Source organism: Dama dama, chromosome 26 (genome assembly GCF_033118175.1).
Source record: "Dama dama isolate Ldn47 chromosome 26, ASM3311817v1, whole genome shotgun sequence".
NCBI lineage: Eukaryota > Metazoa > Chordata > Mammalia > Artiodactyla > Cervidae > Dama > Dama dama.
Window position 1 is genome coordinate 48,898,567 of NC_083706.1, and position 22,604 is coordinate 48,921,170.

At 51.4% G+C, this 22,604-nt stretch overlaps 1 protein-coding gene across 3 annotated transcripts in view; it reads left to right on the forward strand.

Annotated features, from left to right (window-relative positions):
- The window catches only part of TULP4 (TUB like protein 4), a 187,568-nt gene extending 165,168 nt beyond the window's left edge, over nucleotides 1-22,400 (forward strand). For all 3 annotated transcript variants that reach the window (XM_061130428.1, XM_061130427.1, XM_061130429.1), the window contains exons 8-15: nucleotides 3,041-3,265; nucleotides 4,264-4,498; nucleotides 7,277-7,421; nucleotides 10,159-10,303; nucleotides 12,265-12,358; nucleotides 13,532-13,744; nucleotides 16,030-18,551; nucleotides 20,203-22,400. In XM_061130428.1, the coding sequence (XP_060986411.1) occupies nucleotides 3,041-3,265; nucleotides 4,264-4,498; nucleotides 7,277-7,421; nucleotides 10,159-10,303; nucleotides 12,265-12,358; nucleotides 13,532-13,744; nucleotides 16,030-18,551; nucleotides 20,203-20,319 (3,696 nt within the window). In that variant the 3' untranslated portion in view covers nucleotides 20,320-22,400. The remainder of the gene's footprint in view (nucleotides 1-3,040; nucleotides 3,266-4,263; nucleotides 4,499-7,276; nucleotides 7,422-10,158; nucleotides 10,304-12,264; nucleotides 12,359-13,531; nucleotides 13,745-16,029; nucleotides 18,552-20,202) is intronic.
- Nucleotides 22,401-22,604: the final 204 nt, after the last annotated feature.

A 22,604-nucleotide genomic window follows, 5' to 3' on the forward strand; every position in this document is an offset into this window, starting at 1 on the left:
GGGTTCGATCCCTAGGTTGGGAAGATCCCCTGGAGAAGGGAAAAAGGCTACCCACTCCGATATTCTGGCCTGGAGAATTCCATGGACTGTATATAGTCCATGGGGGTCGCAAATATTCAGACACGACTGAGCGACTTTCACTTCACTGAGTTTTTAGAGGACCCCATGCAGTGCACACAGATAGTGGAGTAGTGGGAAGCTTTGGGCTCCAGTCACAGGCATTGTCCTTGTGTCCACGTCCATGGCTCCCTTGTGTCAGGCCTCTGCTGAGACTTCCTCCAGGGATGCCTTCTCTGCCCCCTGCCTGAAATGACCTCTGCTCTTCCTCTGGCCCCTTATCGTACTGCTGTTACCTTGCAGTATTGTCACCATCTGACACTGTCAGACCGTCCGTCCCTGTCACAGAGCCCAAGACCCTCCTGTCTCCCCTCCTTCCTCAGAGCCTCAGCCCCATGAAGCAGGGATGCCCAGCAGGTGTCCAACCCACTACATACACTTTACAGGGACTCACTGACGGACTGATGACAGCTCATAGGCGAGTGTGATGATGCACGGCATGTATCATGTGGCAGCAGGAGGTGAGGTCAGGAGCTCCTTGGCGTCTCTTCACGTGCTGTAAGGGGTTGAACCTGGCTGTTGACCATCTGTGATGCCATGGCCAGGGAGGCTGAGGGGGCAGACTCCGCCCCCTCCTCGTAAGGGGCTGGTGTGTGCCACAGAGAGAGGGCAGGCTAACCGTCCACAGCTGCTCCCCGAGCTCCCTGTGGACGTCGCATGTCTCCAGCCTGGGGACACCTGTGTCTGTCCAGCCTGCTCACCACAGCACCAGGTTCCCACCACACTGATGCTCCCAAAACGCGGCTCAGTGTCTCGTCTTGTGCCTCAGATTTATGTGCAAAATACCTACACAGGTTAAAATCTGAATATTATCAACTCCACACCTCTAGCTTTGGTTCTAAAAATAGTCATTTTGTGCAATTTGAGAAAGCGATGAAGCCTACAGATTTGCATCTGAGTTTTTCCCTAGCAGACGACAGCTGTTCAAACAAAAACATCATCTGTGGGAGGCATGTATATCCAGGTTTGCTGGAAGAGAATATTGGGCAGACACAGTCCTCTTCAGCTGCAGCTGATCCTGGGAGGGGGGGCGTGCCTGGAGAAGACACGCCCCGTGCGTGAGGCTGGGTTGGGGGAGACCAGGGAATGCCTGTTCTACCTACAGACGGGGCCCCAGAAATTGCTGAGGGCGAGGCCGCTGAATCAAGGCGCCCCCATGCTGTCTGTGGGCATGACCACCCTGTCTGTGTCTCTGCCGCCACCTTGACTCCCGTGCTTTCTGAGACAACACAGCACTTGTAGTGAGGGCTCTGTAGGCTGGGACACAGTGAACAGCACACGAAGGTGAGCACCAGCGGGAGATGAGCCTTGTAAAGAGGAGGATGACATGTGAGACCTGTGCAAGTATACACAAGGTATAAAAGGGTTTTGTCGTGTGTGTTAGTTTTCTTATTTATTTCCAGCTTTATTACGATTTATTTGATATGAACACTTTGTGAGTTTAAGGTGTACACGGTGTGGATTTGATACACTTAATATATTATAGTGTGACTAAGCATGGTTATGCTACTAAAAGAACTTTTGTCCTAAACTGCACTAATGGGGAGGTAGTTGCTGATGCCAAGAAGTTTAGAGGGGATGTTTTTGTGTGTGTTGTCTGCCTTGTCTTCGGCAGTGATCATGTCTTGCTGTTAGTTAACCGTGTCCTCTGTTGGGTCTGCCCTCTGTGAGAGATCCTCTTATAAGGAAGGAGGCCCATCTTGGAAGTAGTCTGAAGCCCCCAGACTGAGTGCCAGGCCCCATGGGCCTCCTCCAGGGGACCACGGCTGTGGTCCCACGCTGCGGCTGCCCGGCCTTGCTGTGATGGCAATGAAAGATGAATTATCTTCAGCCTTGCATTTTGTTTTGAATTTGAAACCAGAATTAGCTGACCCTGGAGGCTGTTTTAAGCTAGTATCTTCATGTGTTCCTTTTATCTCGACGATTGTCACTGAAGTGTCATGAAGGTTCTCCTCCTGTCTGTTTCATATGCAAGATCTGGTGTCCCTGCTTCTGATCCTGGCAGCCCCTCAGGACTCCATTAAGTTAGGACTCCATCTGCCTGGATAAGAAGGAGCAGATTCTCTCGCTGCTTCTCCATCACAGCCCTCCACCTCTTTCTTTCTTTCTCGGCTGATGGGACCCCTGAGCTTTGGATTTCTTTTCCCCAACACAACCAGTTTCTGACTCCCATGTTTAGCTATCATCCTCTCTTTTCAAAGCAAGTCACGTCCACAGACCCCTAGAGCAGCTGCCACAGAAACGATGTTCCTCCCTCTGCCCTTTCCTGCCCCGTCAGCTCAAGGATAGCTGAGAATCTGTGTGTTGTCACCTGTGATGGGTCCCAGCAGCACTGTTATCTTTTGTCTCCTTTAATCCTCACAACCCCTATTTTACTCATGAAAAAGTACTAGACTTCCAGGGTTATATAATATTCCCCGGGTCACAAGCTTGTGACTTGAATTCAATGTTGACCTGACTCTGAAATGCTCCTTGTCAGGACCAAAGTGATGAACCATCTGGTCTGCTTCCTCACTTCTCCTCCAAGCCTTGGACTGCTACTGGTTACTTAAGGATCCAAGTAGCAGGGCCTCAGTAAGGAAAAGGGGTTACTGTACCCCAGGCTAAGTGCATCCCCTGGCAGAAATGTCATTATATGAAGTTCAGGTAGGTTTTTTGTCACCAAATTTAATGAGGTAATCCATGTGAAAGAATTTTGTAATACTGTTGTGGTGCTTTGGGCTCTGGCCTGGGGACCTAACTGCTATTCATCGACAGTACTGACTCTTATCATATGGATTTAATGTTCTCTATTGTGCTTTTTAAAACCAACATGCTACAAATCTGTGAGATGACTTTGTTTTGCTCGACACGGGGTGCGTAACCTCGGTTTGCTTTCCCAAGAGCCCAGGCTGACGCTCGCCCTCCCTCCCCTCCCCGGCAGCGCCCCATCGTCTCCATATGCTGGGGACACCGGGACTCGCGGTTGCTGATGGCATCGGGACCGGCCCTGTACGTGGTGCGTGTGGAACACCGGGTGTCCAGCCTGCAGCTGCTGTGCCAGCAGGCCATCGCCAGCGCCCTGCGCGAGGACAAGGATGTCAGCAAGCTGACCCTACCCCCCCGCCTTTGCTCCTACCTCTCCACTGCCTTCATCCCCACCATCAAGGTGAAGCGCCCGCCCCCCCCCCCCCCGCCTCCTCCTCCTCCTCCCCTCACCCTGCCCACCCGCCCCCGAAGGACTGCGGGGAGGAGGGGTGGGGTCAGGGAGATGGGCGAGAGTCTGCAAGCAGAGCACCAGTCAGGCAGTGCCCAGAGTGCGCCGTGGTCCTCCCTCATGCGGTCCACCCCTTGCCTCCGTGTCCAAGGGGGATTGGTCCTGGGTGATGGATGTGAGCCTCTTGTGGCAATGGTAGCATCCCGAGCCTGACTGCCGTGGCCCTCCCAATGACCAGTCTGTCCGTTCAGTCCTGACTCACTGGCAGCCGCTGCTGTGATCCCATGTGCGAGAGCAGGACCCCTGTCCCTGGAAGTCAGGTAGCTCTTCATCCACGGTTACGGGAGTGGTCAGGATGGAGCCCCGTTCGATCCTAGGGTCTGCTCTCCTCACCCCTGTGCTCAGGAGGCCGACCCCGCGTAGCACTGGCTGCCAGCTGTAACCTGGCTGTAACCTGGGAGCTAGTCTGTTCTTGGAGTGGGTGGACAGTGCTGCCAGTCACTGTTTAAAGGCAGCTTTCCCTCCTACTCTCTGGGCCTGCCTCTGCTTCTTAGGTTCTTTTCTGTACAATATTCTCTTTTTTTTGTTTTCTGTCTTTGCTTCTAAGTATCAAGTTGGCTTGTTGGTTACTTTTGCTCTAAAACATCAGAGTTTTAGAACCTGTTATGATTCCCCCCTGCCCGGAGTTGGTTTACAGTCTCCTTTCTGCAGTAGCGATTCTCAACCCTGGCTGCACATTCAAGTTGCCAGGGGAGTTTTGAGAACATGCTTGTGCCCAGGCCTACCTGCAGGTTCCAGTTCCAGTGTCTGAGGTGGGGTCCTGGCTGAGGTCTCTCTGAAAGCTCCTGGGAGAGTCCCATGTGTCCCCAGAGCCATGAGTCCCTGAGCCGCAGCCAGTGCAGAGTCACCGGTGATGCCCACACGCTCTTCCTTCCGTGTCCTGCCTCCAGCCCCCAATTCCAGACCCCAACAACATGCGGGACTTCGTCAGCTACCCGTCGGCCGGCAGCGAGCGGCTGCACTGCACCATGAAGCGCACGGAGGACGACCCGGAGGTGGGCGGCCCATGCTACACACTCTACCTGGAGCACCTGGGCGGGCTGGTGCCCATCCTCAAGGGCCGGCGCGTCAGCAAGCTGCGGCCTGAGTTCGTCATCATGGACCCGCGGACAGACGGCCGATCAGGTGGGGCCCTCTCCCGGGGCACGGCGCCCCGTGCAGAGGTGGGGCCTGTGGATGAAACGTAAACTGGCCTCAGCTGGCAAGGAGCATCCCTGAAGCCGCTCTATTTCTCTGTTAAAAGTTAAGGCTTCTCTAAATGCTCCTTCTGCCGGGGTTGTGACAGCATTCCGTAGGGCTCTGTGGGGTCAGGGCTGTGATGAGAGGCAGCCAGAAGCTGCCCCTGCGGGTTACTTACCAGGTGTTCACTGAGGACCTTATGTGCTGTGGAGACAATCGGAAGGTGGTAGTGGAGTGCTGTCTCTGCCCCTCTCAGAGGGAACAAGAGAATTAAAGCTTCTGAACCTTTAGCCTGTTCAGCTTCCCTCTAGAATCTTACTTCTGCCCCTCGCTCATCTACCATTAGCTGCTCTAGCTGACTGCCGAGAGGAATGTCCCACTCATCCATGGAGATCTAGCATGATGGGCCAGCCCTTCCTTCCAGGAGCTCCCCCAGACTGGTCTCCGTGGGTGTACTCAGGTGCTCCCTGCCACAGTCCTCCCTGGAGCCTCCCTTTCCCTCCTCCCTCTCTCTTCTCCCTTTGGACGGACTCTCCCCTGCGCCTATCCTCACAGCTCTATTTGGGACACACATAGTTTGTCTGCTTCCACGGCTCCACAGCTGGAAAGGAATTTTGCCTCAGTGTGAGTTTTACATTGCCTTTCCTCCACATCTGACTTAGATGACGTTTACACAGGACCTTGGGCTTTAGACGAGAGTGTTGATGCTGGAATGAGGCCGAAGACTTGGGGGCTGTCTGGACGGGGCGAGTGTATCTTGCACGGGAGAGTGACAAGAATTTGAGCAGGGCAGCAGGCTGGGGTGCTGCGGACCATGTTTGGAGACAGGGCTTTTAGGGGCAGTTAGGATTGAAGGAGGCTGTAAGGGTGGGGTCCTAATCCAGTAGGACCGTGGCCTTGGAAGGAGGAGCAAGGTCTCTGGTCTTTCCACACGCCCTGTAAGGACACAGTGAGGAGGGACCATCAGCAGGAAGGAAGAGCGCCCTCACCGGAACCTGATCCTGCTGGCACGCTGATCCCAGACTTCCGGCCTCCAGACTGAGAAAGTAAATTTCTGTTGTCTAAGCCCATATGAGGTATTTTTGCCATAAGCTTCACTCCATAGACACCTTTGCTCTGAGCATTTTCGCTGTGAAAAAATAACTCACTGACACTTTGGTTTGACAGTTTGGTTTCAGCTGGTTGAAATGGCAGTAGTATTAGGAGATGGGCCCTTGAGGAGGTGCTTAGTTCGAGAGGGCAGGGCCTTTATATCATGAGCTCAGTGCCTTATAAAAAGGGCTGCAGTAAGATCACTGGCCCCTCCTGCCACATGAGCGCACAGTGAGAAGCCCAGAGTCCACAACGCCGAAGAGGGCAGGACTGGAACCCAGCCATGCTGGCTCCCTGACCTTGTACTTCCAGCCTCTAAAACTGCAAGACTTGATAATTTCTGTTGTTTATAAGCCACCCAGTATGTGGTATATTGTCATAGCAGCCCGAACAAACTAAGACAGTAGTGAGAAAAAGAGCAAGTGGTGAATCCCATAGCAACGGTGAAATCCTGGCCTGCACAAGTAGGTCAGCGTTGAGTGGATGGGGTGTTGCAGAACTTGCTCAGGTCAGTGGACTGGCTCTGTGCTCAGGAACACGTGGAAGCGTCCTGTGGACTAATTATAGATAAAGCACTACTCAGGGCAGGTGATGGGGCTCGAATGCCCAGCACTGGGGCTTGCTGGGTGCAGGAGTTGTGTTTCCCAGTCTGGACAGCAGTTTGAGGCTGCGGTGGTGACGCAGATGGGGCATCAGTGGCCTCCCTTCCCGGCTGTTCTGCTCTGCCTCCCATGGCTTCTGATAGGCCCCTGTCCGCAGATGTCACCCCCATGTGCTCAGAGACCTAGAGGCTGGTTTGGATGAACAGACTCATCCTTGTAGATGTAAGTAGCCCTTTTGAATGATCAGATCTCTCATGTTCTAGAAATAATTTCATTTGGCCTTTTTATTACTTTGCCAGGTAATGCTCTTGGAGTCCAAGGGATGAGGAGGTCAGCAAACGAGAAGGATATTTTGGGGGAAAAGTCTAACATGAACTCCATCCATTCTGTGGCTTTATGACGGCCCGCTCCCTGCACGTCACCTTCGGCCTGGGGCCCCGCGTCTCTTGCCTAGTGGCCGGCTGGGTCCCAAACGGGCCCCTCCGTGGAGTCCACAGCTGCCACTCGGTGTCCTGCTGCTGGAGTCCTCTTCCAACCATTGCTGAAAGCAGGCCTGGAACCCACGGGGGGGTCTTCCTAGGTCCCGGGTCAGCAGCAGGCCCACAGGGGACACTGACAGGGGTGGGGGGCCCTGAGTCAGCAAGCCCCTTGCATGGCCTGGGTTCCAGGGCTGCTGAGAGCCTGCGTGGACGCGGACCTATGCTGGGGGTATCCTGTGGCGCAAGACTTGCACAGCCGTTTTGGCTCCAGCTTTCCACACAGTAAATGGGGCCAGGCTGTTTTGTACATTCCAGAGGCATTTTAGTTCATACCCACGTTGATAGGAGTAGAAGTAATTACTCACTTTTGCTTAGAAACTGGAATAGAATGAAAATGTAGAAGGAAAACTGTCCTGCTCCTTCCTGTTTCAACCTCTAGACTAAAAATGATGGCCTGTGGAGTCAGTCTGTCCTCTGGTTTCCAGTAACAACCACTGCTGGGGGCTAATCGGTGTCACTCCCCTAAATGTTGTTGCTCGGTGTCTCACCAGATGAAATCTATGGAAACAGTTTGATTTCCACCATGATCGACAGCTGCAACTGCTCCGACTCCAGCGACATTGAACTGAGCGATGACTGGGCTGCCAAGAAGTCCCCCAAAGTCTCCCGAGCGAGCAAGTCCCCCAAACTCCCAAGGTAACCAGGACGCGTGGGAGCGTGCTCCCGCCGCGCGTCTCTGGAGGTGTGTCAGGGGTGTGTGTCTGTGCCAGAGTCCTGCTGAAACCTACGGCTGAGGGGCACAGGCAGCGGGCGTGCCCGCCTTTCATCCAGAAGGCCTGCCTGCAGCTGTTCCAGCTTCCCTCATCCTCTCCTTTGCGACAGAAAAAGGAGTCCAGGAGGAGGTCTGCAAAGCACGCAGAACTTCCAGGGATCAGCACCAATGGTGGGTGCCATGGGGGTCACAGACAGGGAGCTTGTTTTATCTTCCACTTTGAGAAGAGTAAGGAAGAGGGTTTACAGTGTATGTAACATGTTAAAGAGAATGTCAAATTGTTGTTGTTCAGTTGCCCAGTCGGGTCCAACTCTGCAACCCCACAGCCTGCAGCACACCAGGCGTCCCTGTCCCTCACCATCTCCCAAAGTTTGTCCAAGTTCACGTCCATTGCATTGGTGATACCATCCAGCTGTCTCATCCTCTAATGTCTTCTTATTCTTATGCCCTCAATCTTTCCCAGCATCAGGGACTTTTCCACTGAGTCAGCTGTTTGCATCAGATGACCAAAATACAGGAGTTTCAGCTTCAGCATCAGTCCTTCCAATGAGTATTCAGGGTTGATTTCCCTTAAGATTGGCTGATTTGATCTCCTTGCAGTCCAAGGGACTCTCAGAAGTCTTCTCCGACACCACAGTTTGAAGGCATCAATTCTTTGGTGGTCCAGCTCTCACAACTGTATGTGACCACTGGGAAGACCATAGCCTTGACTATGGACCTCTGTCGGCAGAGCAGTGTCTCAGCTTTTCAACACACTGTCTAAGTTTGTCATAGCTCTCCTGCCAAGAGGCAAATGTCTTCTGATTTCATGGCTGCAGTCACCATCCGCAGTGATTTTAGAGCCCACAAGAAGGAAATCGGTCACCACTTCCACCTTCCCCTTCTATTTGCCATAAAGTGATGGGGCCAGATGCCATCATCTTAGTTTTTTTAATATTTAGTTTTTAAGCCAGCTCTTTCACTCTCCTCCTTCACCCTCATCAGGAGGCTCTTTAGTTCCTCTTCACTTTCTGCCATCAGAGTGGTATCATCCGCATATCTGAGGTTTTTGATGTTTCTCCCACCTATCTTGATTCTAGCCTATAACTTATCCAGCATGGCATTTTTCATGATGCGCTCAGTGTGTGGATTAAACAAACAGGGTGACAGCAGACAGCCCTGCCTTACTCCTTTCTCAGTCTTGGTTTATGTTTTACTTTGAGAAGAGTAAGGAAGAGGTTTACAGTGTATATAATGTGTTAAAGAAAATGTCAAATTTCATGCCTATAATTCTATAGGCATTCCCCCCTATAATGGGGGGGAAGTAGTGAGCTAAAAAATAATCCTCAAGTTTGTCCTAAGGAATGGCAAAACACTGAGAGTATATGGAAGGGCCTATGTTGTTATAGATAAGAAACCGGCACTCCCCGTCCCAACTCCCTGACCTGGACACCGATTTCCTTAAAGGGTACATTGATCCTCACTAAGACTCTCACCTCTAACTATCCTCTAACATTCCTGGGTGTTGCGGCCCTCCTTCCTGCCATCTCCCAGTGAATCCCCCCACCCGGCAGCCAGGCTGGTTGTCCTCAACATCGAGCTTTAACCAGCTCCGTCCTCCTCAGCCCTAGATGTCTTATCAAGTCCTCAAGCCCATATATGTGAGGCTCAGTGCTTTTCCTTCATAGAATGGCATCAGCCTTACCATATTCATCCTTATAATACTCTCTGGGGCAGATTGGCATTAAACACATGTCCCCCATGTCATAACCACGGAAACTGAAGGAAAACTTTAGATCTGATAGTTTAGTTAAATATAGTGGCGAAATGCTAGGTCAGTCTGTTGAAATCCAAACATCATGTGTGTTAGGACCTGTGAAGTTGTTATGGCCTTCAGGTGAGAAATAACTCTTCCCACCCGCCATTTTCCCCAGGATTAATTTTGTAAACCCTTGGCAAGAACACATTTCTAAACACACTATTTGTTGTTGTTGGTTAGTCTCTAAGTAGCATCCAACACTTTTGCAACCCCTTGGACTGCAACCCACCAGGCTGCTCCATCCATGGGATTTCCCAGGCAAGAATACTAGAGTGGGTTGCCATTTCCTTCTGCAGGGGATCTTCCTGACTCATGAATTGAACCCATGTCTCCTGCACTGCAGGTGGATTCTTTACCACTGAGCCACCCGGGAAGCCCACTATTAGTAGAAAGTGAAAGTTAATTCTCAAGTGAAAGTGTTAGTTGCTCAGTTGTGTACAACTCTTTGTGACCTCATGGACTGGGACCTGCCAGGCTTCTCTGTTCCTGGAATTCTCCAGGCAAGAATACTGGAGTGGGGTAGCCATTCCCTTCTCCAGGGGATCTTCCTGACCCAGGGATCAAACCCAGGTTTCCTGCAATGCAGGCAGATTCTTTACCATCTGAGCCACCAGCGAAGCCTCAAGTAAAAGTTCCTTACAAATGAATCACTTGATGTAACTGCAGCTTATTTTTAAATATATACTATTCCACATACAATTTTGTCCTTTCCTCACGTTCATAAGGCAAAAAAGCAGGTGGAATGGGCTTGATTAAATTAAGGGCCCCGCCCCTGAGAGTGTGGCATCCACGGGGGCTGCTCGAGAGTGAAGAGGGCCGGGGGGCCCACTGGTGGGTGCCTGACCCCGGCCTGGTCTCTGCAGGATCAACATCGAAGCCCGGAAGTCCCCCAAGCTGTCGCGCGCTGCTCAGGAGCTCTCGCGCTCTCCTCGCTTGCCTATGCGCAAGCCGTCCATCGGCTCACCCAGCCTGGCACGGAGGGAGTTCCCCTTTGAAGACATCACTCAGGTATCAGAGCCCCGCTGCCCTCCCTCCTTGCACGTGCGTGAGGGCGGCTGAGCCCTGGGGACCATCTCCGTGCCTGGGATGGCAGCCCCTCAGGGCCCTTGCTGCCTCCTTGTCCCACTTGGCCTCCCTCCCACCTCAGGGATCCCTGCAGCTGCCATGAGAGCCTTCTCCAAGGCAGCTCTGCGTGAGACATCTCCTCACATCCACCGCAGGACCCCCTAGCCGCTCCTGGCCCCTCAGTGACTCCCAGTGTCCTAGGACCCCAGCCCCGGTCGCAGCCCCACAGTCTGGCCGGCCTGGCCCCCTTCACCCCGGGGTCACTGCCTTGCGGTTGACTGCCCTCTTCCCACTTTCTGCCTGTATCTCCTGGTCAGTGGGCCTACCTTCTTGTCTCCTCCCCGTAGTTTCTTTCTTCAGGTTTCCAGGTATAACCACCTCTGTCCAAAGCCTGCCTTCCCTGGCTTAGCCACAATAAGCCCAGTGCATCCTGTTGATGCTCCCTTATCCTTTCTCGGTGACTCCCTTGTGTGTGAATAACTACAAGCCTTATCTCCTCCCTTGGGTTATAAGCTGAGTGTATGTGTGTATACATATGTGTGTATATAGGTTTTTGTTTTTAACTATAATTGACCTACAATACTATTGTTAGTTCCTGGTATACAACATAGTGATTTGGTATTTTTATACATTGTTAAACGGTCACTATGATAAGTCTGCTTACTGGCTGTCACCATACAAAGTTATTACAATATTATTGACTATATTCTCCATGCTGTACATTTCATCCCTGAAAGTATTTATTTTGTAACTGGGGTTGTAGCTCTCAATCTCCCTCACCTGTTTCACTCATCACCCTCCAACCCCCCACTGCCACCCCCCAGCAACCACCTGTTTGTTTCCCATGAATCTGTTTCTGTTTTGTTATGTTGTTCATTTGTTTTGTTTTTTTGCAGTCGTGTAAAGTGAAATCATGCAGTATTTGTCTGACATATTTCACTTAGCAAATACCCTCCAGGTCTATTCATGTTATAGCAAATGGCTAATATTTCATTCTTTTTATGGCTGAGTAATATTTCAGTGTGTGTGTAACATTTTACCACAGCTTCTTTATCCATGGTCTATTGTTGGGTAGTTAGGTTGCCTTCGTGTCTTGGATTTTTTAAATAATACTGCTGTGAACATTAGAAGTGCACATACCTTTTAAAATTAGTGTTTTGAGGGTTTTCTTTTCATACAGTACCCACAAATGGAATTGCTGAATCATATGGTATTTCAATTTTTAGTTTTTTGAGGAACCTCCATACTGTTTCTCACAGTGGCTGTGCCAGGTTACGTTTCTACCAGCAGTGTTGGAGGGTTCCCTTTTCTTGAGGAGCTGGATTTTATTCATCTTTATTATTGCCTTTGTACCTGTGTGTGTGCACGCGCGCACACACACACACACACACACACACACAGCCTATGTATCTGTGTGGTTTGGGGCACAGTGATAACTTTTAAAATATTTTGAAATTTAATCAAATGGAGAAACAGATGATTGGGTGGTCTCAGGACACACGGGTATCAGTGCAACTGATGTTTCCAGGAGAAATATCAAGGCTAACAACAGAGTCAGAGCTTGGTAACCTTGTGGTTCAAGTGACCGGGCAAAAGGAGAAGTGAAACAAAGGGTGCCCAAGTCACTCTTGTGACCTTTTAACCTCCCCATGCATGGACACACTGGGATCCATCCACCCATTGCTCCCGGCCCGAGAACCACAGCCCGAGAGCCAGCGTCTGAAAACAGGGCGGTATGCTCTCTTCAGCATCTGGTCTGACACGGTGGACTCACCCAGAGAGCGAGCGTTTCCATCAGTGGCCACCAGCAGCTTTTTAAGTAAAAAGCGTTCGCATTCTTACTTCTTAAGTGGTTGATAGAAAATATGCAAACAAATTGTGATTCTTCTTCCTTTTTCCCACAGCACAACTATCTTGCTCAGGTCACGTCTAATATCTGGGGAACCAAATTTAAGATCGTGGGTTTGGCTGCTTTCCTGCCAACCAACCTCGGTGCAGGTAAGCACTGCACCCCCATCAGAACTCAGACTCAGGAATCAATTTCAACCTCCAGTGGCCTAAGCTAACAGTGAGCTCTCACGACACCAAAAGATTAGCATGTATTTTCCCTCCAAAGTTTGACTCTAGCCACCATGATTTAGTGAAGAATAAAATTATTGTTCAAATTGGTTTTTTTTTTTTTTTTTTTGCCAGTGGTACTTTCATTTTTTTCATTTTGCCAGTGGTACTTTCATTTTTTTCATTTTTTTTTAATATAAACCCTAGGTGATGAAAATGACAAAAAATAGCCAAAAGCTCTGATAGGTTTTCTGGTCATTTTGATTTCTGGCCTTTTACTGTGGGCAGATTTTGGTACCAGTGTCTTTAGGTTCTTGAGGCAAAAGATACTTCTGAGGAAAGTCAAGAAGAGAGCATTAGAGGCTATAAGAACAAGTTAGCTGACTGTTAGTGCAGTTTTTAGTGGTAAATCTTTATAGACTTTTTCGAGGACCAGTTAAATGTCATGTCTGTTGGAAGATTGAGACATTGGAGAAAATGGAACCAGGGGAGGACAGAGCCGGGCAGGAACCCAGAGCTTCTGGCTCTCTCTGTACCCAACTCAAGTGAGTAGCTCTGCCTGCTCACGTTTACTCGGCCCTTTTATAGAAAGCATGTGGCAGTTCCCTGTAAGTCTCTATCCTGATGTTTAAAGTAAGTCAGACAAGAATTCAGTCCTGAATAAAAGCAGAATTTTATTCCCCGAGCTTAGCATTGTGGTTATCATAACTATTTTCACTAAATTATCCTTCTGATTACAAATACAGTTTTTTAAAAATAAATTTATCATACCCAGCTCATTCCAAAACAGAATTTGTCTTTAACATGTGAAATGTGTGTGGTTCTATAGACAAAGCACTGGCAGAGTGATTGGGCAATCTGTTGTGTAGACCAAGAATTTTTTGTGTCTGGCTGTTTGTCATGCCCGCGTCCACGCTGTGTCCAGGTTAGGGGTTGGCGGTCTTGTGCCTGGAAGGGCTGCCCTTGGGCCCTGGGCTCTGCCTGCACGAGATCTGTCTTGTGACGGCAGAGCTGCTGTGGCCCTATCTCCCTTCCCGCGAGGGGCCCTGCTGGCGCCCTGGCTGTCCTCTGCCGCATCTCTGTTGACTGTGCGTCCCCCCTCCTCCCCACCAGTAATCTACAAAACCAGCCTCCTGCATCTCCAGCCGCGGCAGATGACCATCTATCTCCCGGAGGTTCGGAAGATTTCCATGGACTACGTTAATTTACCTGTCTTCAACCCGAATGTTTTCAGTGAAGATGAAGATGACTTGCCAGGTGTGTTCACGCATGTCAACTGGTTTGTCATGAGCCCACACCCTCTGTTAACAGTGGGAGGACAGAATGGTAAGTAGTTGATTCCAGCATGTCAGGTGTGCCTGCTGACACGGTTTGGAAAAGGTACAGCTTCCTCAGTCAGGGTGGAAGGTGTGTGAGGTGTCGCAGGAGAAAGGGCACATCCTGTCGCTGGTGTGGGGAGGAAAGAAGCCACCAGAGCAAGGATGATTGCGGGGCCGTGATGCCTCGTGTTCACAGAGCACGTCCACCATCTCGTTATCCTCACGGTTTTCCTCTTGGTCCCGTGCCCGGATAAAGAGACATTATTAACAGGACCAATCAGGACTCAGAAATCAGAACTGAAACCCAGTCTCACTGGCCCTAGGCCAGCTCTCATCCTGTCAGCCCCTGCTTAGAGAATGATGTCACTGACACGACCCTGTGCCCGCAAAGCCTGGTTTCTCAAACCTGCCCCACCCCAGGGTGGAAAACCTGTGCATTTCAGCTTTCCTCTCTCACAAGTGCCGTGCAGGGCTCTGTGCCTGGAAGCCTGGTCTGAGTTAAAATCTGGTACAAGGTTTTAAAATTCTAGTTTACAAATTTGAAATATTTGTAGCATCTCAAATTAATTTAAGTGCTTTCTGGTCAGGGGACCCTATTTTGATTATTAATAGATTAGAATGATTTATAATTAGTCTGCCAGTTACTCATCTGTGACTGTTCTCAAAAAAGCCTGCCTGCAATTATGTAAATACAGGCTCTGAAAAATCTCTGGTTTCTGAGCCAGAGGAACCCTGCATGGTTCACAGACTTCTGTCCCTGATCATTCTCAAACAGAGGGGCTCTGCTCCTCCCCACGAGGAGCAGGACGAGGGGCTCTGATCCCACCTCAGGCCCTGAACGTGGGGACTCGCTTGACTTCTCTCAGTCTAGATTTTTACCTCTAAAGCAGTGGTGCTTGCTCACGGTAGCCACCTCTGGTTCTCTGACGGCTTCTCTCTCCGAGTGGTGGAGCAGGTGTTATCAACTCACGCAGTCCTGATGGGCACGGTCTTGGAACCAACCACAGGAGCCTGCCGTTTGGTGAGGCTGCACACATTTGAGCATATAGCCCAAGTCCTGCTGTTCACAGCCTCGGATATAGGAGTGTCTTTTACACTTTCCCCGTGTTGGCTTTCGTTCTCCTGGAAGGTGACAGATAGAGCTCTGTCTGACGCTCAGCTGTGGTCATAATTGTCTGCGGTTCCCTGTGGATGAGGGGCTTACACTCAGTGCTCAGGACGTGACAGAGACCCTCCTTCAGCGGGGAAGACACCTGCCCTCAGAGTTCCATGCAGAGGGGAGAGCATCTGGAAGAGGAAGCTGAATAGAAAGAGTAGTTTTGAGATGGGGCCTGGGTTCGGGCAGCCAGGAGGTCATGCCGTCTCACTGGAGCACCCAGGGGCGGGGAGAGTCTGCTACAGGAGCTGAGGGCAGGCTTGGCTTTTCATGAACCAGCTGGCTTCATGCTACAGTCCTGGTGAAAGGTCAGCCAGTCTCTGCGATAAGCTGCTTAAATTCTGTTTCCTGCTCACATACTAGCAGCACTCACAGGCCTGCAGGAGCCAGCTTGGCACACTCAGTGAGCACTTTAGACAGGGTCATTCAGACAGGGGCCCTGAGCACTCGCATGTGCTCTGCCGATCATCGTGCAGATGCACGCTCTGTACAAATAAGACACATGTACAGGGTTTATTCAGTGTGGCTCACCTTACATACCATTTGAAATGCTAAAAAGCAGATAAATTAGGAAATGACCCTTCCCCTCACATGCAGATTTGCTGGAAGAGTCTTTTCAGTGGTCTTTTCTGCTGCATTTCACATGGTTCTATTTACAGAAACTTAATTTATATACAAATACCAGACACCATGTGCTGCAGGATACGTCCTACACTGACCAGCCCATAACTCTGGAGAAATCTACCCTGAAGCCTAGGCATTGAGTCTTCAGTGGACTTTGACACTGTACCACTGCCCGCTTCCTGCACAAGAGTGGGCCCTTTTATCAAGATCAGGAGTAATCAGCATCTTTAAATGCTTTATTTGCCCTGGTGCCATTCAGGTACATGGTATTTATTGAAAAGCTCTGGCAATGCCCTAAGCTTATGAAGAACCCATCAGGGTCATCCTGCGTGACCTTCTAGAAACATTAGAGAAGTTCTGCATAACTTGTGTGAACTGTCTGGCTTTACTTAAGCAAACACACCTTCCTCTGTAGCCATTCCATTTGGTATGCAGGAGGACTGGGTGAGTTGTGCTGCCCCAGTTTCACGGCACTGTTTTGTAAGCAGCTCATCTCCCTAATTGCCTTCCAGTGACAGGAGCATCTGGTGTACCCGAAAACAACCCGCCCTGTACCGTGAACATCCCCATCGCCCCCATCCACAGCTCGGCTCAAGCCATGTCCCCCACGCAGAGCATTGGGCTGGTACAGTCCCTGCTGGCCAACCAGAATGTGCAGCTGGACGTCCTGACCAATCAGACCACAGCCGTGGGCGGTGCCGAGCACGCGAGTGACAGTGCCGCTCAGTACCCCGTGTCCAGCCAGTACCCCATGTCCAGCCGCTACTCCAGCCCAGGCCAGGTGATCTTCGGAGGGGTGGAGATGGGCCGCGGCCTCCCCAACCCGCCTCAGCTCTCCCTGCCGCCGCCGGCCCAGGGGGCCATCCAGCTGTCTATACTGGACCACAGCGACCGAGACCACGAGCATCTGCAGAAGCCAACCAAGGCCCTGCGGCCAGTGCCCCAGTTGGCCACTGAGGGGGACGCGGTGGTGTTCAGTGCCCCCCAGGAGGTCCAGGTGGCCAAGATGAACCCCCCGCCCCCCTACCCCGGAACCATCCCCGCCGCCCCCACCACGGCGGCCCCGCCGCCCCCGCTGCCGCCTCCGCAGCCCCCGGTGGACACGTGCTTGAAGAAGGGCGACTTCTCTCCGTACCCCACAGCGGCGCACTACCAGCCACCCCTGGGCTACGAGCGGATCACCACCTTCGACAGCAGCGGCAACGTGGAGGAGGTGTGCCGGCCCCGGACGCGGATGCTCTGCTCGCAGAACACCTACACACTGCCCGGCCCGGGCAGCTCGGCCACGCTGAGGCTCACGGCCACCGAGAAGAAGGTTCCACAGCCCTGCACCAGCGCCACCCTGAACCGCCTGACGGTCCCGCGCTACTCCATCCCCCCGGGGGACCCGCCGCCCTACCCCGACCTCGCTGGCCCGGTCGTCCCCGGCCGGGGCGCGGGGCAGAGGCCTGACGGCGGCCTCATCCACGCCACGCTGCGCAGGAACAACCGCGAGGTGGCGCTCAGGGCCGCGCAGCTTGGCGAGCCCCCGCGGCCGCCGCCGCACCCGCCCAAGCCCAAGGGCGCAGGGCCCTTTCCTGCGCGGCCGCCGCCTGCGCTCTACACCTGCAGCCAGTGCAGCGGCGCGGGGGGCGCAGCGGGCCGGCCGGAGCCGGGGGCGCAGCCTGGCGCTGGCCTGGCACACGCGGCCAGCACCTCCCCGCTGACCTCCCAGTCGTCCTACAGCCTCCTGGGCGCGGTTGAAGGCGCCCGCGAGCGCGCCGACTACGTGAACTCTGCCTTCACGGAGGACGAGGCGCTGGCCCAGCACTGTCCAGCCGACAAGCCACCGAGGCACCCGGCGCTGGGCGAGGCAGCCGTGGCCGTTAAGCGGCCGCCCCCTTACCAGTGGGACACCGTGCTGGGGGAGGACGTGTGGGTCCCTCAGGAAAGGACAGCCCAGAGCGCGGTGCCCAACCCCCTGAAACTGTCCCCTCTGATGGTAGGTCCGAGCCAGCACCTGGACATGTCCCGAGTGCCCTTCGTCTCCCCAAAGGCTCCCGCCAGCCCTACTGCCACTTTCCAGCCTGGCTATGGGATGGGGGTGCCCTACCCGGCCGGCTACAGCACCTCCCCTCTTCCGGGGGTGCAGGCTCCCTGCTCCCCAAAAGACGCCCTGGCCCCAGCGCAGTTTGCCCAGCCGGAATCCTCCGTGGTTCTGCAGCCGGCCTACCCGCCCAGCCTGGCCTACTGCACCCTGCCTCCCATGTACCCAGGAAGCAGCGCCTGCTCCAGTTTACAGCTGCCCCCTATTGCCTTGCACCCCTGGAACTCCTACAGCGCCTGCCCACCCGTGCAGAACCCCCAAGGCACTCTCCCCGCCAAGACACACTTGGTGGTGGAGAAGCCCCTGGTGTCCCCCCCGCCCACTGACCTCCAAAGCCACCTGGGGACGGAGGTGATGGTGGAGACTGCAGACAACTTCCAAGAAGTTCTCTCCCTGACGGAGAGCCCGGTCACCCAGCGGACAGAGAAATTCGGGAAGAAGAACCGAAAGCGGTTGGACAGCCGGGCAGAGGAGGGCAGTGTTCAGGCCATCACCGAGGGCAAGGTGAAGAAGGAGGCTCGGACGCTGAGCGATTTTAATTCCCTCATCTCCAGCCCCCGCTTGGGGAGGGAGAAGAAGAAAGTAAAGAGTCAGAAGGACCAGCTGAAGTCAAAGAAGCTGAATAAGACGAATGAGTTCCAGGACAGCTCGGAGAGCGAGCCAGAGCTGTTCATCAGTGGGGATGAACTGATGAACCAGAGCCAGGGCAGCAAGAAGGGCTGGAAGAGCAAAAGGAGCCTGCGGGCTGCCAGCGAGCTGGAGGAATTCAAGTGCAGGAAGGCCAGCGAGAAGGAGGACGGCCGGCTGGGCAGCCAGGGCTTCGTGTACGTCATGGCCAACAAGCAGCCGCTCTGGAACGAGGCCACCCAGGTGTACCAGCTGGACTTCGGGGGGCGGGTGACCCAGGAGTCGGCAAAGAACTTCCAGATCGAGCTGGAGGGGCGGCAGGTAAGAAGCCGTGTCCCCGGGTGCGGCCAGAACACGACCTTCTGGTTGCGACAGATCTCTGGGCTTTGGCCTTCGAGGAGAATCACTCAGAAGGCCAATGGGAACTGTGGGAAACAGCTGATGTCTCTTAGGGTGGGGCAACTCAGGCCTCTCATTTTCAGTGTGCCTGTCACTGTCTTATTTATTTCTCACCAAAATATCCTGTGTCCTGATTTTTTAAAGTCCAATTGTTCCTGCAAGACCCATGAGGAAAGTAGTAGGCACTTGCCCACTTCCAGAACCTACCCTCCCAGAGGTGTACTCTTCCAGTTCTGTATGCTTTTCCTGGTGTCTGTCGATGCGTTGGCAAAGAACACGTTTCTACTTCTGTCTCTTGATTTTTCAGTTTGGAGCATCATGTACTTATTTCTGTCTGAGCAACTTGAGGGTTTGTTTTCTTCACCCCAGTCTCCCCCCAGCACAGGTGAACTTTCCCTTCCCCCTTTCCCAGGTAAATCAGTAGTCATGGGTCCACTGATTGTGCCAGTAAATATGACTCATCTCTGAGCCATTATGTTTCCTTTATTGTGTAGGTTCATTACCCTAGACGTAATGATTACCCAGCTTCTGTTTGCTTATTTCTCTGTGTTTCTGTCATTAAGTCCTCCCCTGATTTCTCTGGCAGAATGTGCATCTCCTCTTGGTGCACTTGAGCATTTTTCATAGTTTCTCAGTTCTTCCTGCTCCAGCCTGGAGTTGTGGTCCCACTGCATGCCTGTCATTCTAGACTGTCCTTCTCCACTATTCTAGGAACTCTTTCCACTGCTCATTTAAATCTCAACATTGTTAATTCACTCAACAAATGTTTATAGAGTACCTGCTATATGCCTTGCAATCTTCTGGGCCCAGGAGTTGGCAAATTATGGCCCACAGGCCCATCCAGCCTGCAGCCTCTTTCTATAAATAATGTTACAAATAATGTTTATTGAGACACAGCCACATCCGTCCACTTCAGTACTGTCTACCCTGCTCTCACCCTACAACAGCAGTTCAGTAGTTGTGGCAAAGTCCATGTGACCTGCAAAGTCTGAAATGTTTATTTTCAGCCCTTCCCAGAGAGTTTGCCAACCTCTGTTTTGAGTGCTGAAATTAGAGCACTGAGGAAAGCAGAGGAAAGGTCCCTCTCCTCATGGAGTTTACAAAAATGGAAAAGAGACCATGAGCAAATAAATGTCACATCATGCAACAACATCACCAGTGTGGTCCCAGTAAGCCCTGGGGTGCCCGGAATGCAGAGGCCCACGAGGGGCCCAAGCATGCTCTCCTGGTCCCTGTCTGAGCAGGGACATCTGACAGTCACAAGCGGTGGTTCTCTTCAGCCTCTCTCAGCCTGGAGATTCCTCTCTCCACTGCTTCCTTCTCCATTCTGTTTCCTTGGTGGGGAAGCCCCTTCCTCTGACCCACGGAGCTCCCCACACTGAACCTTCCTCATGGCCTCCCCACCGCGCAGTTCAACATGGTCCTCCAGGCCTTTATTTCCCACTAACTCACAGTTAGATTGAGGAGTTTATCAGAGTCACAGAACTCTCACAGACGTGCTGTCTGCCTCTGTCGGGAGTGGCCCTGAGGGTCTCCTTTAACGTGTCTGCCTCCCCACCCCACCCCACCCCAGGTGATGCAGTTCGGGAGGATCGACGGCAGCGCCTACATCTTGGACTTCCAGTACCCCTTCTCCGCCGTGCAGGCCTTTGCGGTCGCCCTGGCCAACGTGACTCAGCGCCTCAAGTGAGGGGCCTGGTGTGAGCAGGAGAGAGAGGCCTGACCGTGGACCTGAAGGAGCCCCAGGGCCCCGGGGCCCGGAAGATGCAGGCAGGACTGGAAACGTCTCTTGGACCCAGGAGAGGACACTGACCTTTCGTCGTTATTTGTTTGGGTTTTTATTATCCTTTACTGTCTTTTTTTTTTCTTTCTTTCTTTTTAAACAAAAGTAAGATACAGGAGAGTGGCATTTGGGACCGAAGGGTGCGAGGCACCTAGTGGTGCTTAGGAGGCGAGGCTGCTGTGGGAATGGATGTCCTACTGGGTTTGCTTCTGTTGGCCACAGGATGGGGGGGCACTTGAGAAGGAAGGTCGACCGCCTTCCCGCCTGGCTGGTTCTCCGAGGCCAGGAGCGTGCGTCGTTCTCCTCCACAACATCCAGCTTTTATTATTCCTCCAACATCACTACTAGTGTAAAAAAACACACACACACAAAGAACGTTTAAAGAAAAACACAACCAAAAAATCCTGAAGGTACAGGTTCTCTTGGTGGGGCACCGTTTAATTCACACATTATGTTATTCCCTCCCCTCCCCCCGAGGTGCTTGATTAATGAAGGGTATTTTGGCAAATGCACTGTGTTTGACTAATAAAAGGAGGGTTTTTTTTCTGGGGGTGCTGTTACCAGATATAAAAGGATGTGCTCGTGAGCTGACAAGAAGGATGACAGGAGGAAGGGACTCCTGCAGGTGTGCGGGCAGTCCAAGGGCTACGCTCACTCGTCAGAGCGCGTTTACACTGACGCCTCCACTAGTTTCCCAATGTGTCAGAATTCCGTCGACTCAGCGATCCTTCTGTCTGATCAACTTCGGGAGCAAGCTCCCCACATGTAGTGGGGGCGGCAGTTTTCTGGGCTGCAGGGGTGGGTCACTAGAGGCCGAGAAGTGGGGCTTCCCTGCCTCTCCCACTCTCATTGTGGGATCTGGGAACCCCAGCTGACACAGTATCTATCCCGTTAGATAACTGTTCTGTACTTTTTCTTCCTAAAAATGCTGACAGCACTGATTTGAAAGCACTCCTTTTCTCTTTGGGGCTGTATTAAAATTCAGTTGGCTAGAGATGTTTTCCAACAGATTAGAAATGTAATAAAAAATAAAAGATGTTAGGCATTTGCCAGGGTGTGAAAAGATAGTTATAATCAGTTCTTTGACAAGAGCCCCACCAACTTCTCTAGAAAGAAAAAAAAAAAATTGTTTATTAACTGTACAGACTGTTTACTGAGGTGATAAACCACTGGGAGAACATGGTTAAAGTTGTAGAACTTACTGTAGTTCCTTGACTGTTACTTGTTAATTGCAACAACAAAAATCCAGAGATTATCTTTCCCCATCTCCTTCTCCTAGAGGACTTGTTGGGCCATATTTAGTCCTGCTCATAACACGACCCAGTTCATGTTTTTGGTTACTTGTATCTGTGAGAGTAGGGCAGGAGCACAAGAACTGTCTACTGGTTTAGGGTCCTAAATTTAGATTTTGTTTTAAAAAGAAACAAGTGGAAGATACTGTAGAAACGTATTTAAAAAAAAATTGTCTTTAATCTTCTGTTTTAGTTTAAAAGTTAGGAAGGAAACAGGCCCAATGAAAGATGACATCCCCTTACCATTTTCTCCAGACCCGAAGAAACACAGGTGAGGTTTTAAATATGGTGAAGGCCGTCTCCCCGTTATTACCAGAGTTTCCCATATTTTAAAATATTGAACCTGATTCTTTGGTGGGTAAATTTTTCCAGAAAGAATTTAGCTGTGTGCTCAGAATTATAGAATTCTTTTATATGAGTTTGTGTAGCTTAATACAGTGTTTCTGTGCTTACTCTCAGTTGTGCAATAATGGTTAGAGCCTATTTCTAAATAATTTAAAGGCAGTTCCCTTGTTTCATTGTCCAAGAGTTAATTATTTATCTTGCTTTGATAGTGTTCGTAGAAATTATTCTGTTACTATGATCTGGTGAGTTATGCCATTTTATTATTTATTTAGAAAAATAGTATGTTTGTAATGACTTATTTGGTGGCAGTATGTTTTGCTGCAAGAAATAAAAAGGATATGGTAGAAGGTGTTTTTTTGGCTGGACAGTTTGTACTTTTTCTGATTGGGAAAAGCTCATCCTTTAGAAGTAATTTTTTTTTTTCATTTTGTATTATCAATTTTATACAAAGGAGAGTTCTTCGAGATAACAGATCCTAAAATAGTATTTCCCTTTCTGTTGAAAATTTTATTTTCAATGAAAATAAGAGGTAAAATGGAGAGAAATCCTTAGAAT